General features: G+C 44.7%; 1 protein-coding gene across 3 annotated transcripts in view; it reads right to left on the reverse strand.

The window, feature by feature from the left end:
- Positions 1 to 15128, reverse strand: part of SCUBE2 (signal peptide, CUB domain and EGF like domain containing 2) — a 46337-nt gene extending 31209 nt beyond the window's left edge. For 2 of the 3 annotated variants that reach the window (XM_033006940.2, XM_009965125.3), the window contains exons 1-5: positions 12237 to 12497; positions 11676 to 11801; positions 7257 to 7391; positions 1373 to 1498; positions 881 to 997 (exon numbers count right to left, since the gene is read on the reverse strand). In XM_033006940.2, the coding sequence (XP_032862831.2) occupies positions 881 to 997; positions 1373 to 1498; positions 7257 to 7391; positions 11676 to 11801; positions 12237 to 12495 (763 nt within the window). In that variant the 5' untranslated portion in view covers positions 12496 to 12497. Of the gene's footprint in view, positions 1 to 880; positions 998 to 1372; positions 1499 to 7256; positions 7392 to 11675; positions 11802 to 12236; positions 12498 to 12841; positions 13028 to 15084 lie in introns of those variants that run through there. The other variant, XM_033006939.2, reaches the window with a different exon arrangement.
- Between the last annotated feature and the right edge of the window lie 2214 nt (positions 15129 to 17342).

Genomic DNA, 17342 nt, shown 5'->3' on the forward strand with positions numbered 1-17342 from the left:
TGTAAGGAAGATGAAAAAATCAAATGAGTAAAGGTGCCCTGACCAGAAGTCTCATCTGATATCCAATACATATACACATGCAAACAGCTGCATCACACACTGAATTATCAGAGACAGTTGGAACTGACTAGGCAGAAATACTTTTTTTTTTTCTTTAATAAAGTAGTAATTAAAATCATGAAGACCGTTAAGTCAAAACCATGAGAATTCTTTGCTTTTGCTGCCTACTTAAAACTCACGTTTGCTTCAGTATTCTTAATAAAACAGAAGATGTGCTACAGATGTAGTGAACAGCAACAAGATGAAAGACCTAACTGAACTGTCATGAACTGTTTTGTTAAGAGCACACTGTCATCATCTATCATAGACTAATACAAGGACCAGTCAGTTATGCCTGAGCATTTGATTTCAATCAACAGACAACAAACTCTTCCAGAGACTGGAAGAGTTTATAAATCTTAAGTGCTTTCTTTACTGAATAACTGCCTTGCAAAAATTGTACTTTAATTGAATTCAGAGTTATGGTTTTAACACACATACTGCTTGGTTACACTCTCTGGCTCATGCTATACAAGAAACTGAACCTAAAACATCCTAGAGGGAAGGGAATCCTCTTTGGTTAGTGACAGGCCTTGTGCTTCAGAGGGACCAGTGATAGTTACAGACTGCAGTAGTACTAGGTAGCTACTCATATAGGGAGGCATAAGTTGCCTGGACCCAACCAACTCACTCATGGACTAGCGGGTTTCTTAGTTTTAGATTCCTTGACATTTTCTAGCCATACTATTATGAGGAGCATTAATCATGCACACACGGCAATGCCACACCACTCTAGAGCTAGTCATCAACAGAAAACTACTTCCTTCCACTGTATACTGACCCAGGCAGGTTTTCCCATCCGCATGCATGATGTACTTGGGGTGACATCCACAAATAGGACCATTATCAGCATCATCACATGTATGTTGACAGCCACCATTTCCATGATTACATGTTACTGGGAAGAAAATATATGTTACACCTCACAAGTACTTCCAGCATCTTTGAAAGATGGTGTGCAATTTTGTTTCCATTTGACCATCCAGTCCACTTTCCTAACATGCTCCTTTCCTGGAAACGTCTGAGACTGAAACACTGCAGAGCTCTCTTGTGGAGCTGAACTTCCCATCATTGTGAATGATGGCACAACTCCCAAACTACAGATGCTGGTGTGAGTGTCCAGCAAAGCCACTGTTTCTAGTTTAATTCAAAACGCACACAATTTAGGCATGTCATCCCAGTTTAGCTATAACATACCAAATCCCATATCACTGCAAACAGAAACTATTTGTTCACTTTGGGAAACCATAAGCATATGCAGAATGTTGCATACAAATGCAGCTCCTCTGGTTCTTGGACAGTTCAAATCCTGGTCGGCATTCACAGGCAACTCCTCCTTTGGGTGTTTCTCTGCAGATGTGGGCACAGCCATGATCTTTATTCATGCAGCTCATGCCTTCTGCAAAACAGGACAAGTGCAAGAGCATCAGCATCCTCAGCATCTCCGTGTGCAGGCAACAGCCAAATAAAGTCAGGTCAATACGCACACAGACAACAGACTGCTACTTCTGGGAAGACTCTACAGTGTTAGAACAAGTAGTATAAGCTTACAGACGGGAAAGGCAAAGTGTCCTATCCTGCAAAGTCAATGGCCCCATGGTTTCTCCATCTGATCTCTTCTGTGGCCACATTCTTTGACTACAAGGTCAAAAAGCAAAATCCCTAGATTTGTACAGCATCTGCATTCCCATCCAGTGCTCTCCCTTTATACCAGTGTTTATAAAACCACTTAATTTCTTTTATAAGAATTGCAAGATGGCTGATACATGGCAGGATCAAAGCCTAAAGTGAGGTTCTTATTTCTCTACTTAAATGAGCAGCCACCAAACACAGTAATGCCTGGGCTGACAGTCACAGAAGTCATCCCTATTTCAACTGCTGGCCTACAGAGCAGATTTCCAAAGTCATAACCTACCTCAGCAGTGACCAAGTGGTGACCAGGCAGACATGCAGATTGTACAAATGCTGAATGTCAATTCTTTTTTTTTTTTTTAAATTATTTTGTTTTGGGTTGCTTTTTTTTTTTTTTTTTTCTGTTTTCAATAAATACCTCCCAACATAACCCCACTGGGTTATTACTGGTCACAGTGTTCTGTACTTCTACGCATCTTCCCAGTCCCAGCGCCTGTTTTAACCAAATGAAAAAGCAACATGACACTAGTGACTTTCTTCCTTTTGGTGCACTTCCTAAAAACATCTTGTCATTTTTGCCTCTGACAGTTACAAGCTGTTCATGCACCAGCACTCACTGACTGCCAGAATGTCTTGTCTGGTCTTTGCAAAAAGTTGAAAGTCTATTAAACAGGGAGGAACGTTTCCTAGAACTATTGTAAAAACCTCTTTTACCTTGCCCCATACACACACAACTTAAAACTACATAGCTGCTGGCTGAGTTATCAAATGGGATCATTCAACCAAATTAAAAGAAGAGTTTTTCTTCTAACACTATACCACAGATTTTGCTGAAGTCTTCTACAGTGCTACAAAATTGGGAGAGCAGACAACTGAATGCTCTCCTCAGGTATATGGAGAACACACCTTTGCCATCAAATTCTCTGCCTTGGTGCATTTGGCTTTTATAAGACACATTACACCAAACCGCTCTTTTTTCTCAGTAAGAACACTTCATTTGAGAAGAATAAGTAGAGCATACTTTGGCTGCGAGGGCTTATCCCACATTACCTCAGTGAACTTCTACTGAGCTGAGCAGATGTACAATTGGAGAGAGAATGAAAAGAGTGACCATACTGCTAAAAAGGGATTGTGTGAACATTTCCACACCCTATATATTTTTTAAAGTTACGCAACCCTTTGTGCAGCCTTATTACTAAATGAAACAAAAGCACGGTATTGGCAAGCAGAGCTCAGCTCGTCACCATTATTCCGCTACACTTCAATTAGGTCCTTGCTCTGCACACAACTACTCTCGCCAACTGCAGCAAAAGCTACAGTACCCTTTCTCTATTAAGACAGCTTTAAGCAACAAAAGAATGGATATTGCAGAGCCTAGATTATTCTGCTCTACTGGCTTTTTGATGCCTTTCCCACAGTGAGGACTCTGTAGAAGTCTAACAAAACAATGACACTTCAAATCCTGCAGCACACAGACACAGCTCAAGGAGCCCACATGAAAGCTGCCATCCCTTATTGTGCTGTCAGTCAAGGAAGGAGACAACCTATGAGGCCACAAATTAGCCTCATTAACTGTTGTGGTTTTGTGACATTTCTGTTCTTAAGTATGCACTATGACTTGGTCTGTTCGCTCAGAGGCCTTAGAAAGCATTAAGAGAATTAGCAACTTAGTTTCTGTTAACAAAGTTATTCTTTTGTCTCTATTGAGCTACCAAAGGGAAAACTGTTCAAGCAAGTACTTTGGTAAAGTTCACTGACATCAGACAAATGGTTTAAATGCTCAATTTGGGATTGCTCCATCCTGAGTGAGCAGAATTCAATCAGGTCTCCACAGAAAGCTACAACCGCACTTCCCAAACCAGGGCACATTTTAATCACAAAGTACCCGTTGTGTGACAAGGTACATGACCAAACCCACCAAAATCTAGCTGACCCGAAAGACAGCATTTCATAGAAGATACAGACATCCACACATTTTAGCATTTACCATGAAGCTGCTGCTTGTTTCCAAAGGTAGTATAAGATTTCTACTCAGCCCCATTTTATAAGGTTGCATTAAAGAAATGTATGTAAAACCATAAATGCTCTGTGGCTGCACACTGCTTCATGGACACAAAGACTCCCAGGTCACATTGTTCCAGAGCTGTTGCAATGGCAAACTGTGGTCCAGAACCAAACTCCAAACAAATTTTGGTCAAATCCCACCACATGCTTCCCAGACACACAATTTCTCTTGCAGAAGACCCTGACCTACTGACACACAAGTGTCATGGGATGGATGAGTCTCTCGATTGCCAAGCTCACATCCAAGAGCTGAATCCAGTGCCTGCCTGACCTAGCAAACCCCAAGCCAGACAAGTCCTTTCTGATGACTGGACCTTCACAAGGCTACTCAGCAAACATCAGTGAGAGCTGATCACTCCTGCCACTGGCAAGACACGGGCAAAAAGCCAGCACGGTATTTCCCTATCAGGCCATGTTAAATTAATCTCTTACATGTATGATCTGTGTTTAAATATCTCTTCTTTACGCAGAAGGTGTAGGGACATCACCACTAATCTGTTAAGAATGTTAAGGCTCCATTTAAGACACATTCAAACAGGCGCTCGGGATGACAGAGGGAGAGGATGCAATTGTACAAAGAACTACCAAAGATTCTGAGAGGCACCCTCTAATAGCCAAATGGCGAGAAGCATCAGCACAGACAGCAGAACAGGACATCCCAGGAATGCTTTAGTCTTTTTTCAATGCTTTCTACACCCTTGTGTTAAGGCAACCTTTTCCAAAAAGCGTTCTAGTTATCACTGTTCTCCACAGTCAGAAGGGGTCTAAGAGCAACAGCTGAGATGGTCCCCTGCGTACAAGCTTTCAGTCCACACAGTGATATCAAATGTGGCTTTCATCTTGCAGGTCCAATTTGCTCCCGTTGATTCAGCCCAACAAGTAGATAGCTATGACTGTGAAATACCACAAGGGAGAGTAGCAAGATTTGTCATCTATAGCAATAGCAACCACAAGATATACATAGTTACTAATGAAAAACTGCTTTCCTTCAAATTTTTGTCTTCTCTAATACGGAGCAAGTTAAACATAGAAACAAGCTACATGTGCAGGGCTGTCCTGTCAGCTACTGTAATAGCCTCCCAAAGTAAATGCATTCTCCCACATATAGATGAAGAAGAATTTATTCAGAGTAGCCAGCCACGGAAAAAAATAGGATTGTGCACAACTTCTCAAGGCACTCAGAGTTCCTGTGGTTTAAGCAGGCATGAGGCAGAACCAGCAAGCCCCTCAGAGCACTACTGTGCTTCAGACCAACCCAGTTATATCAGATGAAAAATCAACCTTAATTATCAAACTCTCCTCTAATAGCTGCTTGACCTGGAGTCCCATGTCACAGTCAATGGCAGGGAACCCAGAAGATAATTGCAGATAGATTGGAAGGGTAGGTGACTCTTAGGCTCCCCTGTTACACCGGTCATCAGGAGCAATACAACAGCCCCAAGACTCTCTGTTTCTCCTATCTCAACTCCCATTCCCTCTTTTTCTGTGTACATAAAGGCCAGTACTGCAGACCACTAGGAAGGCCTCTCAAGCACTGATGTGTGCACTCCCTTAACTGGGCTGGAACCCAGGGAAGGAAATAGTCCCTTGTATTACAGATAAGAAGCAAAACCGAATAGATGGTCTAGGCAGAGGGTACCAAACGCTGTTTCAATCAATGCTGTGAGGTCTCAAAACAGAACTAATAAAGTATATACACTCAGAACTGCATACACAAGGCAGAGAACAGAAGACCTAGTGATGAGCAGAAAAGCAGAGAACAAAGTGAGCAGAAAGATAAAGCAATGAGATTTGGCTTACAACAGATCTGCCCACCCAAGGCAAAAAAAAAAAAAAAAAGGTGGGGAATCCCGTGGAGCACCTTCACAGTAGTGAGTGGGAGGCAGGAGGGAAACAGTCACAGCATGATAACCTGAAAAAATGGCTTTTAAAAGAAACAAAACAAACACTTCTGTATTTTAGTACAAAGAAAAAAAAAAAAGCACTTTGGACAAAAACAGTATAAGGTTTTTTTCTTAAGACTAACTTTCATAAAAATGTATTTTATTTAGTAGTTTTTAGGAAAAAATGCATTTTTTTTTCCTCTTGTTTTTCAAAGAATAAAAAAGACTAAATTAAGTGGAAATTTGGTACTACAGAAAAAAAGCCTTTTTTTGCCAAAAAGATAAAAAAAATAACTGCATCTTTAGAAATAAGAGAACAGAAGTAGAATTCCAAAGGTACGATTTAGGGAACAAACATTTATAACAGCAAATGTTGCTGCTGTTAGTTCAGGAGAATAGAAGGTACTCAAACTGCAGCAAGTAAGAATAAAGAGTCTGAAGTCCAATGCCAAGGGAGGAGAAACAAGACAAGGAATTCAAGCAACTGATTTTCAACCTTATATTCATCATTCATGCACACACACAAACACACATATCACTGCTAGCAAGGCAACGTGAAGGGAAATGCCTTGCCCCGCCACTGCAGCCTTCCTGCTTGTCCCCCGTCCTGGCTCAGCTCCTGCGGTGGCAAGCTGAGCAATGCCCTGAGAAACCACCAGGCACCAGCACACCCCGTGAGACCAGGCCCAGTACCAGAGAATCAGAGAGTACAAATTCTTAATTCAAACAAAAGATCAATTCAGCTCTGTCAAATGACAGCCACCTCAGTGCACTCATCTGTGTATGGCCATATATGTCTATAAATGTTGATTTCTTCACTGTGGGGATTTTTAAAGTGAGGTTTGTTTATTCATGCTCAGATTCCTCTTATAGTCATGCCAATGATAAGCCACAGATTAAAGAAGGTTTTGCAGCTTCAAATACTTCTTAGTAAGATATTCCATGTACAGTTCAATGGACAACTCCCTGATCTGAGCAACCACTTTAAAGTATTCCCTAAGGGCATCCAAAATAATTTTGTTCAATTCGATGTCTAACTAGATATCCAAAGCTCTCTGATCTCTCAAGGGTCGCTTCATAAAGGTTTCACTCAAAACAAAGAACGTGATTTGAATACCTTTGGGGCTGACAAACAATAAATCTCTTAGCTGAAACCTAAACACTGCAGATGGAATCTAAAAAGTACCCGAAGGTAATGCAGGTATTGCCCTGTTATTAAAGCCAATGGAAATGGTCAGAACTCACTGTCCTTCAATTTGTTGCTATACCCTGGATCAGGACACAGCTTAGTTGCACAACAGAGCGTAAAGTACACTGGAAGTACAGCAGTACAGCCTTTACAAGCACAACACTGCAGTCATATAGGTGGGATCAAAGGGGCAGAAGGGATGTAAAGAGTCTTCAAAGTCACTTAGAAGATTCTGACACACTGTTCCTTTTAAAAGGAGCAAGGACTTCAAGACCCTTCACAGCTTTGAAAAATTCAACCGCAAAATACTTTTGAAGCTGCTTTAGAGATTTTGCAGTTAGCTTCTGTCACAAACTCCTGCTCGGTGCCTGGAGGGAAGCAGCCAGTACCTTCTGAGCGGTGGATGCACGTATGCTGGTTATCACTTAGAAAGAACCCTTCCTTACAGCGACATTCGTAGCTCCCCACAGTGTTGACACAAACATGCTGGCAACCACCGTTGTTGAACATGCATTCATCTGTATCTGAAAGAGACAGAGAGAGAGAGAGAGAGAGAGATCAGCTTTGTACTAACACCAATACACTCATCTCAGCAGCAGCCGCTCAATAAGAGGTATGGACTGAACCTACTCTGCATGTAACCACCCAGGCAGCTTAGACACCTCAGGCTAGCCTGTTCCTGTTGTGCTGTCACCCTTGGGAAAGTGTATTTTTGCTGCTGCTCTTCCCCTGTGAACAGTTTGCCCAATCAATCACAGGCCTCCCAAGAAATGTGGGCTGACTAAGCAGAGTTACTGGCTACAGCTAAGGCAGAGTAGCCTTGGTGGAGCCAGAAGCAGGGCTCCACACTACACCTACGTGAACATACTCTGCCTCTCAGTGCAGCTCCATAGTAGTACTGTTCAGCAGCCTAGCACATTTACATCTAGGCTGAGCATCCATAGATGGTTCTGTCTTGCTCAATGGGACACAACTTTGGTTCCAAACCCGTCCAAGCTATAAAAGGTGTTTTTCCAGAAAGCTGCTGTCATGGTTTGAGTCCAGAAGGCAACTGAGCACCACGCAGCCGCTCATTCACCCTTTCTTCCCCAGTGATAGGAAGGAGGAAATGAAGCAAAAGGCTCAGGAATCAAGATAAGGACATGGAAGAACTCACCCATTACAGTCAAAAGACAGACTTGTTAGAGGAAGAAAAAGAACATCGATTTAATTAAAACACTAACAAACCCAACATTTAACAGACAGAGTAAGACAGTGAGCAGCATTACCTCATCTTAAAAACACCTTCCCCTCACCCCTCCCCTTCATCCCAGGCTCAGCTCTGTTCCTGATTTCTCTACCTCCTCCCCCACAGCGAGGCAGGGAATGGGGTTACTGTCAGTCCCACCGATCCTTTGTCCTCAGGGGGAGGATTCACCACATTCCTCCCCTGCTCCACGTGGTTCCCCTCTAACTGGAGACAGTCCTCCACGAATCTTCTCTGACATGAGTACCTCCCACAGGCCACAGCTCTTCCCATGCCATCCCAGCATGGGTCACCTCCACAGGCTGCAATCCTCCCAGCACTGAACTACAACAGCAGGGGCTTCTTCTTCCCACAGAGTCCCGGCCTTCTTTGGGTGCAGTCGCCCGCTCTGGTGTGGGCTCCTCCATGGGCTGCAGGTCAGCCTCTGCTCCACCAGTGGCCTCCATGGGTGGTGGGGAGGTCAGCCCTGCCATCTCACCATGGGCTGCAGGGCAAGAGGGTCTCTGCTCTGCTCCAACGCACCTCCCTGCTCCTTCCTTCCACTGACCTTGGTGTTCGCACAGATGTCCTCCTCACAACTCCCACTCCTCCTCTCAGGTTCTCCTTCTTAAATATGTTACCGCAGAGGTGCAGCCACCACTGATAATTGACTCAGCCTTCGCCAGAGGTCTGTCCAACTTGGAGACAGGGGAGCTCTGAGAAGCTTCTCACAGGGTCACTGCTGTAGCCCCCTCCCCTGCTACCAAAAACTCCACCACACACACACACAAACCCAGCACAGCTCCCCATTCTGAAGCAAAGGTGGAACAAGAAAAACACAAACTTCAAAATAAATTTAGCTTAAAACCTATCCCCTGCTCCTACTTTCACTCTAGCTATAATTCACACATCACATCTATTCTGTTGCTCAGTTTGATTTATTATCCTCCTCCCTCAACTCTAGGTCATCACCACTTACCATCAAGACTGCTGCTGTGCTGCCTGACTGCAGTCAAGGACAAGAGCAGAAGTTCTGGAAATAGTTTTAATGTTGATTCAAATATTCAATATTCAATATTCAGAGCTTCAACAATACCAGAGAATATAGAAAGGCTCTGCTCACTAGATAAGCAAGAAAAACATAGAATAGAAAAACTTCAGCTAAGCCTCTGAGCAACAGGATGTTCATCCCAACCTCCAGTTCTTTAGAATTTTACCCCATAATAAGTGCACGTTTTTGTAATCACTACCAGCAAAGAATTTTCCTACTCTAATTTTCAGAAATGCCAATTTCAACAGGAAGTAAAAATGCTCAGTTCTTTAAAAACAGGACAAAATGTTACTGAGACAAAGCACTGGTCTCATTTGCAAATTCATATGGAACATGATGTTTGCTCCCTGTTCTGTTTATTGTTCCTGTGCTAACAGTACAATGTTTTTAATTTAACATTGTAGCACTTCTAGCATAAAACAGCTGTTTTCTAAAACAGGAGGAAGAGAAAGGCTTTTAGTAGGAAGCATAACATAGTATTACAACAGATTTAATTTCTACTGAAGGGAATGAGTAAACCAATTGGATGCAAAAGATTGTGACCTGCTGTAGCAAAAAGAGTAGCTGACATATCTCCATCACAGAGAAGCTATTTTAGAGTTCTACAGCGATGTAAATGTGCAAACAATCATGAATAAACAGGCACTATGAGTCTTTAGTACTACAGATTTGAACTCCAGCAGATGTTTCTGTCTTACAGACCTTGGAAAGCTTTCAAAAAAATCATCTCTTTCCAACAAGTAATTGTCTATTTGGCTTAAACCCAGGCACACAGCCGAGATCTTCAAAACTAAGGGTGAGAGGAGGGCAACCTTGGCGTGAACAAAGTAAATAAACAGATTAAGAGAAGATGTGATCCAATTTGCTGCATGCCAAAATATTTATTTAACATTTACATCACATCTCAAAATTGGCAGGTCAGTGGTAAAAACTTCACTGTACATCAATGACGTCTCATTTTATTTTAAAAAGTCTGCCATGCAATACTGAGCAGCTTTGCAGTAACACAGCAGGTGGTAGATTTTGGTCTAAGTTATGTCTAGGTCTTACTGATCACAAACAAGCCAGCTGAAGTACGCTCTAGAGAGACTCTGGATACAAAGAGAACACACCCTTTGGTGGCACTGTCAGAGCCAGTGTGTGCATCCACATTCAGCCCTTCAAGGTAACCTTAACTGAACTCCACTGTGTGTTTACATAGATGCACTAGAGAAAAAGAAGGTGGCCTTTCTATTATTTTAAAGTATCAGCAAACATTTTGCTTCCCTCTATACTTTCTTTAGTGAAATACTTGGAACTTTGCGACTTCATCCTCTCCTCCACTTACGCGGTTAATGTATGGGCACGCACCAGGTTCCCAGCAGATAAAATCCAACACAGTCCCACTGCAGACTCCGGAGCTTTTCTGATTTGTCCCAGCAGAAGATACAGCCTAGGGATGGTGTGATCCCCAACCTGATATGCCATACACTAGCGGGAAATACCCTAGCCAAACTGACTACAGTCTTGAAATTATGCTTTGAGAGCAAGTTTCCCTCTGACTGACATGGGCATGGAAGCCTGCCCGGGCACATCCACACTCAGTGCAGCACAAGAGAAAAACTGAGCCGTCTCTGAAAAAGTAAATGGGTCAGGTACCACAGCGCAGGGCAGAGTCACACAGGGTACCCAGTGCAGGCCCTGGAAGCAGGACAGCTTCATCAACATGAGGCTCCATCCCAGGGAAGTAACTCCAGCAGCACCCCACACTGTCAACAGGCTGGCAACTCATGCATTTCTCTACACTACTGCACTGTGTGCTGAAGAATATTATCACAGTAAAACCACAAGGTCTTGTTACCCATTTTTAAAGATTTTCACCTGCGGTGCACAAAAAGGAGGAAACGATCAGGGTCTTAAATAAAGAAAAAGAGAGTGTGAGAGACTGTGTGTGTGCGCAGGGTCAAGGGAACGTTGCCAGGATTGAACGCGCTTCCAGAGTTGTGTATTTTGCTTCCCACTAACCACCCAAGGGAACTCCAAGCATTTGGCTTAGTCCCTCTGTGCTTCAATGGCCTCTATCATATACAGCTATTGCACACTCCTAATTGTCCTTTCCTTACAGCTTGCATGTCAGGAAATACTCAGGCACAGCAAGAGTGAGAAGCCCACATGCTATAGTTGTATATGAGAGAAGATTTCCAAGCCTGGAAACACACCGGAGAACTGATCCTAAACTAGCTTTGGAGCAGAAAAGACAGTGAAAGCACAAGTTCTTTTACATAAACCCATTTAGCCTAATAACAGATGCCACTTCACATTGTTTAACCCAAAGCACTTAACAGAAATGTAGCACAATTATCTTCTTCATTTACAAAGCAGAAAGAGCCACAATGGGAGGGTGTATCAGTACCAGGAACTCCTTAGTCCCATATATAACATTCTCTAGCTGAGCTGATTCGGCCCAACAGGTCACCAAAGCCTTTCCCATGGATGCAGTTAAAGGGTTACATTAACATCACCACTCACAGTGCTCACCAACACACTTCTTACCCAGGCAGTTGTGGCCATCATGAGCCAACATAAAGCCATCGTAGCAAGTACAGCGGTAATTTCCTGGAATGTTAAAACACTCGTGGACGCAGCCTCCATTGAAGTCGTTATCACATTCATCAATGTCTAAGGAATAAAGCAAAAGTCAATATGATGGATGCTTGCTTCAGTGCCATAGACAGTTAGAGATGTGACTGTGCAAATGTGAGCAGCAACTGCTGTCCAAAATCATCACTGTCTTGCAAAAAGACTGTAACTTAACACATCACTTGCTGAATGTTTTTATAGAGTGACAAGAATGCCCTGAGATTCCCGCGTAGCTTTATCTTGTAGTTTTTAAGTCAGCTAGTTACATAAACAAACAATTATTAGACCAAGTGATAAACCATGAAATCTGTTTGCCTTTGATTTTGCAAAGAAGTAGTAAAACAGGTGAAGAAACAATGACTATTTTGATTTAAAATCACCCTCCATATTCTAAGCCATTATTTTTAATGGCGCTGTCTTCTTAGAAATACCTCACCGTGACACAGGTAGAGCATAGTGCTTCCATCACTTTACCTTCACATTTCCTCCCTTCGCCAGTATACCCCACTTTGCACATGCACTTGTACAGCTTCGGGGTGTTTTGGCAAATAGCATCTGGGTGGCAGTCATCAAGCCCCAGGGCACATTCATCCACATCTGTGAAAAGACAAGATTCAGAAGGTGGAGAAGAGGGCGTGTTGCCTGTAGGCATCACTGATGAGATGAGGTAAGGCTGCGCGCCTGCTGGTGGTGCACACCCGCTCACCACGTGTATTTGTGAGGACAGAAACATGCAGAGACCGTATCTGAACTTAGATTTGTATAATGCTCTACCTGCACACAGATGTATTTGTATGCAATTCAGATAAGCTTGTGTTACACTTTTGTACCCACTTATGAATACATCCAAAATAATCTATTATGGGCTAGATCCTCCATGAGATTTAGCTGAGAGTTCTACAGAGACTCATTAGAGACTGTTAATCTTTCTGGTTAACAAAAAACGGTTATGGAAAAAGTTCTATGATCACACCCATGACATCACCCTCAGAAAGCCCCAGTGATTTTTAAACTAACAAGGGCAGTTTACAGAAATGTACTTTCAAAGTCACCACTAACACATTAAAAGACTGACTTACCATTAAACATTTGTATAATTTATAAATAATGCCAATTTTTTTTTAATATAAGAATAGTATCTGGTGAGCAGCATTGCCAAAACACCTGGCCAGCCATCACAAAGCACAGCATACTGAAGCAAAATATCCAGGTGGAAACTTCAGAGCAGAGGAAATGAGAAAGGGAAACACCAACAGGAAGATGTCCTAGAGACGAAGAAGTGCAGACAGAAGAAGAGGAAGAAAAGTTATGGGCAGCAGAAGACATCAGCAGAGGCTTTTCATACAGCAGAAGAGAATCCAAACACAGAAACAGGAAGATTTCCAGCAACTGGCTAAAGGGAAAAAACTGCAGAAGCAGCACCCCACCTAGGTACAAAAAGTGCCTCCTAAAATAACTGGATGAATATCAGTAGGAGGCAACTGCTTAAACAGTCAGCCACTTTTTATAGTGGGGATCACTTTCTAACAGGGAATTGCAGCCAGCACCTCCCTCACGTACAATTATAGCATTCATCTTTCCCGCCCCCCCCAGTCACAAAATATGCCTGTAGGTACTGCAGCAGTTGCCAACTTCAGAAAGTATTAATGTAGTTTTAATGCCTCATGGTGTTTGGCAGCGGGAAACAAGGCAAAGAGCCAGTGCTACAGCAGCAGTGCTCTCCCAGCTCTCAGGTGCACAGAGAACCAGTAACAGTGATGGGGTCCTTGAACAACACCTCCAGAGAGCTGGGGGAAGGTGGAAAACAGCCGGCGAGAGTGGCACAATCTGCTTCAATGCAGGAAAGTCAAGCCATTAAAAAATAGGGGAAGCAGTGATTTGAGAGAGCAAGTCGTGCCAGGAGGGCTGCAGGGAATTGCTGAGGGGCCCCCGGCTAGTGGGAATCAGGTAGATGGGGCAGGAGGACAGGATGGGCAGGGAAGGGAAGGCAGCGGGCAGAAGGAAGCATTAGCCACAGGCGCTGGATGCACAGCCCCTGCCCAGCCGGGCCGGGGGTCACAGCTGCCCCAGCAAGGAGGGTGCCGGGGAACACAGACAGGGAGAGGGCTTCTCTCACAGCTACGGCACGGAGACGGTTGCTAGATCTCATCCCGGCGGCAAAACGGCCGTTCTGCTCCTTAATTCTTACACTAATCCTCCGTGGCGTGCAGCGCGCAGGGAAGAACAGCAGCTAAAGCCCCCAGCATTAATGCATGCAGAAGCATGGAAAAGAGAGCTGGGGGGCGGAAAAAAAAAAAAAAAAAAAAAAAAAATCACTAGGCACAGGGAGTGAGATTTCCTCATGTAGTGACAGTAGCCTGAGCTGGAGAGACCCTGGAGGAGGGAGACAGTGAGCAAACATCGCAGCCTTAAACTTGGCAGTAAGGCGGGCGCGGAGGAGGCTGCAGAAGAGTTATCGGGTTTATTCCTCGGCGACCAAAGCCAGATTAAGCCGCGACAGACACCGAGTTCACTTCCCCGCTCCTTCGGCAGAGGCGAGGCGTTAACGGGCGCCGTGCCCCTCGGGGGCCAGCCCCGCTCGCAGGCGGCACCGCCTGGAAGCGGGCACGGGAGAGCCACCCCCCCGCTTCGGTAACGCTCCCCACCTCACCTCGGGCACGGCGGCCTCCCCCCGCCCGCCCGCCGGCAGCCAGGGCCGGGCGCCCCGCGGGGCCAGCCGCTGTCCGGGGCTGAAGGCGGGCGGGCGGGCGGCACTCACCGGGCGGCGGCATGGCGGCGGCGGCGGCGGCCGGCGCGGGCAGCAGCAGGAGCAGCAGCGGCAGCGCCCGCGGCCCCGCCGAGCCGCGGCGGCCGCCCGACCCCATGGCTGGCGCTGGGGCTGCGGCTGGGGCTGGGGCTGCCGCCGCCGCCGGGCGGGAGGGAGGAGGCGGGGGGAGGCGTCTGCGGGCCCGCCTCGCACTGACAGCGGGCCGAGCGCCGGGCCGCGCCTCCCGCCCCTGCCCGGGCCTCCCCCCCCCACCCCCACGCACAGCCCCCCCAGCACACATTCAGCCCCTCCATCCACCGCGCCCGCGCACCCACCCGCGGCACCGGCGCTCAGACACCTGCGCGACACCCCAAACACAGATGTCCCGGGGAGCCGGCGCTTCCCGAGGGCGCACCTAATACCTCCCACGCAGACCGCGGGTGCCAGCAGCGAGTGTGTTTGAGCCGGGGCTCCCCTTCCTGGGGCGGCCCGTGAAGCGGTCTCGGGCTAGTAGAGACAAGCCCCCGCAGGGGTCCCGCGTGCCTGCATCCTGTCACAGCCCGCGCGTACACGCACCTCGCCCCAGCCGTGCTTGCGTTTCTTCAGAAACGCGGTATTACAGTTTTCACCGAGTAATTACACCCCCCTACAGCGCGTGAAGTCCTGGTTGTAGGGCTGTACCACAACCCACCCATCACACCATCCCCTCCCTGCCAGGGATTTCTCACAGATGTCCTCCCTTTGGCAGGTAAAAGTGGTCTAACCATTATTCACTGAAACTATAATTTCCTATACGTTGTTTGACCTTTCAAGGGGGCAAGCACAAGCAGGCAGTGTTCTCTTCTACCCCTCCCTCCCATCCACATTTCGCTGCCTTTTCTCTTTTGTTTTGTTCTGTGAGAAATACCAAGCTATTTCTAGTTGCAAGGGTGGTTTATACACATTAGTAAATCTTCAGAGTGAAACTTTCCCTCAGTCTTTGTCTTTGTTCCCTTAATGGTAGCTATAAATTACCACTTTCCTTTCTCACTGGAGCATCAGGCTTCATTGCTTCTGAAATGATCAAAGTTATTCTCTTTTAAAATCCAATGAGAAACAACCTATTGTATCTCCTGGTCAGTTTCAGTCTTGGTCAACTCATCTATAAATGCATAAAGCTGCTCATTACACACTCCAAGAATTCTCTAGTCCCACACCATACCCCAAGCCTCCCCTCACCAACAGAAAGTAATAAACGAATTAAGACTTTCTCGACAATTTTCCATGATCTTATGAACAAACAATCGTACTTACAATGGGAATTCAGACATCCACGCACCTCTCCCCTGGGGATATCAGTCAAGGTGTCTCTACAAACAGTTCTCCCAAATGCAGGTGACTACAAGCTACCTTACAGAAAAGCTGTTACATATTTTAGGCACTTTCTAGTCAAGGTTCCTCAATGAACTTGACCAGTATTAATTTAAAACTCATCATTCATTTGATGAAAGACAAAATCTACATACGAAGAGTATAGCAGAAAGACACTAAAGAGCCATACACCCAAACCAGTAAAGCTCTCTCAGACACACTGAAATTGAAGCATCTTATTTACTTCTGTAAACTAAAGTGACCCACAAATACATGGGAATGCCCAAGTTAGATCGAAAGATCTCAACACAGCTTGGAAAACAAACAGGAACAATACTAAATTTATCTGAGATTTATGTATAAGAAATGGTTTCAATAACTAAAAGTGCTTTGTGAAGGATCCTATTATTTCACATATAATAATTTCTTTATGATAAAGAATTGCCATTAAAATACCTCTTTGAAGACACAAAACAGACAGAAGTTCAGACCTCAACTCCGATGTCTCTCTGTAGCCTTCTTAACTATTTCTGTTCAACTACAGACTCACAGTGACAGATGACAGCACTGAGTACTAAGATCTTTACTGGGAGAGAGATGCTAGAAAAATTCTTAAGACTCAACTTCAGCAGTAAGGTAAGTATGGTGAAAGAAAAACAAACATACCAGGGGCAGTTCAACAGAAAGAGAGACCAAATAGCAGTTCGGGGGTTTTTCAGCAATTAAAAATAAATTAAAAATCACTAAGTTTTAGTGAAGAAAACACCTACTGGTAAATATCTGCAAGAAAAGTATGGGAACAGGGTATTTTCATACATTATACATACTGACCCTAAAACCAATAGCAAAGTTTTTGCTCATGTAGATACTACACCGCATTTTAGTCTTGAACAAAATTTTCTTAGCGTTGCATGGACCACAGGGTCACTCAGTTACGTTTCACAGATGCTTTGGGGAAGAAAGAAGTTTGGGTGGTTTATGTTTGGAGAAAGGCTGCACATCAGAAAACTTGCCTGCTTTTTCCAATTGTACCAATGTGTGTGCTACCTTATAATCTTGCAAAAGCTAGAACTTCTTCCCACTAAAACTGTCAGCTCTCTTTGGACCACCAGGAGCACAACGCTGCTACAAACATGGTCTGCTGCTCCAAAGGAACTCTTCCATACAGACAAGATGATCCCCAATGCCCCCCTGTCCTCCTCTTTAAATATCACTCGAAGTTGCCTCACACTGAGAGATTGAGACTAAGTGCCACTGAGCATCTGGATGTAAAAACTGCTCCAGAAATTCTGCACCTTATCTCCTGAGTGGAATACTTTTGTCTGAAAATTCAGGATAAAAACTGCTTTGTGCCTTCTAATCCTTAGTAAATTTTATTATTTAATGATACGCAAACATTATTTTAAGACATCTAGATTGCCATTTCATTTGCATTTTAATGTAATGAGAAGTAGTGTGCCTGCTGGGCTGAGCAACAGTGCATC

The sequence above is a fragment of the Tyto alba genome, unplaced genomic scaffold, assembly GCF_018691265.1.
Source record: "Tyto alba isolate M040663 unplaced genomic scaffold, T.alba_DEE_v4.0 Super-Scaffold_8, whole genome shotgun sequence".
In the NCBI taxonomy this organism is placed as follows: Eukaryota; Metazoa; Chordata; class Aves; order Strigiformes; family Tytonidae; genus Tyto; species Tyto alba.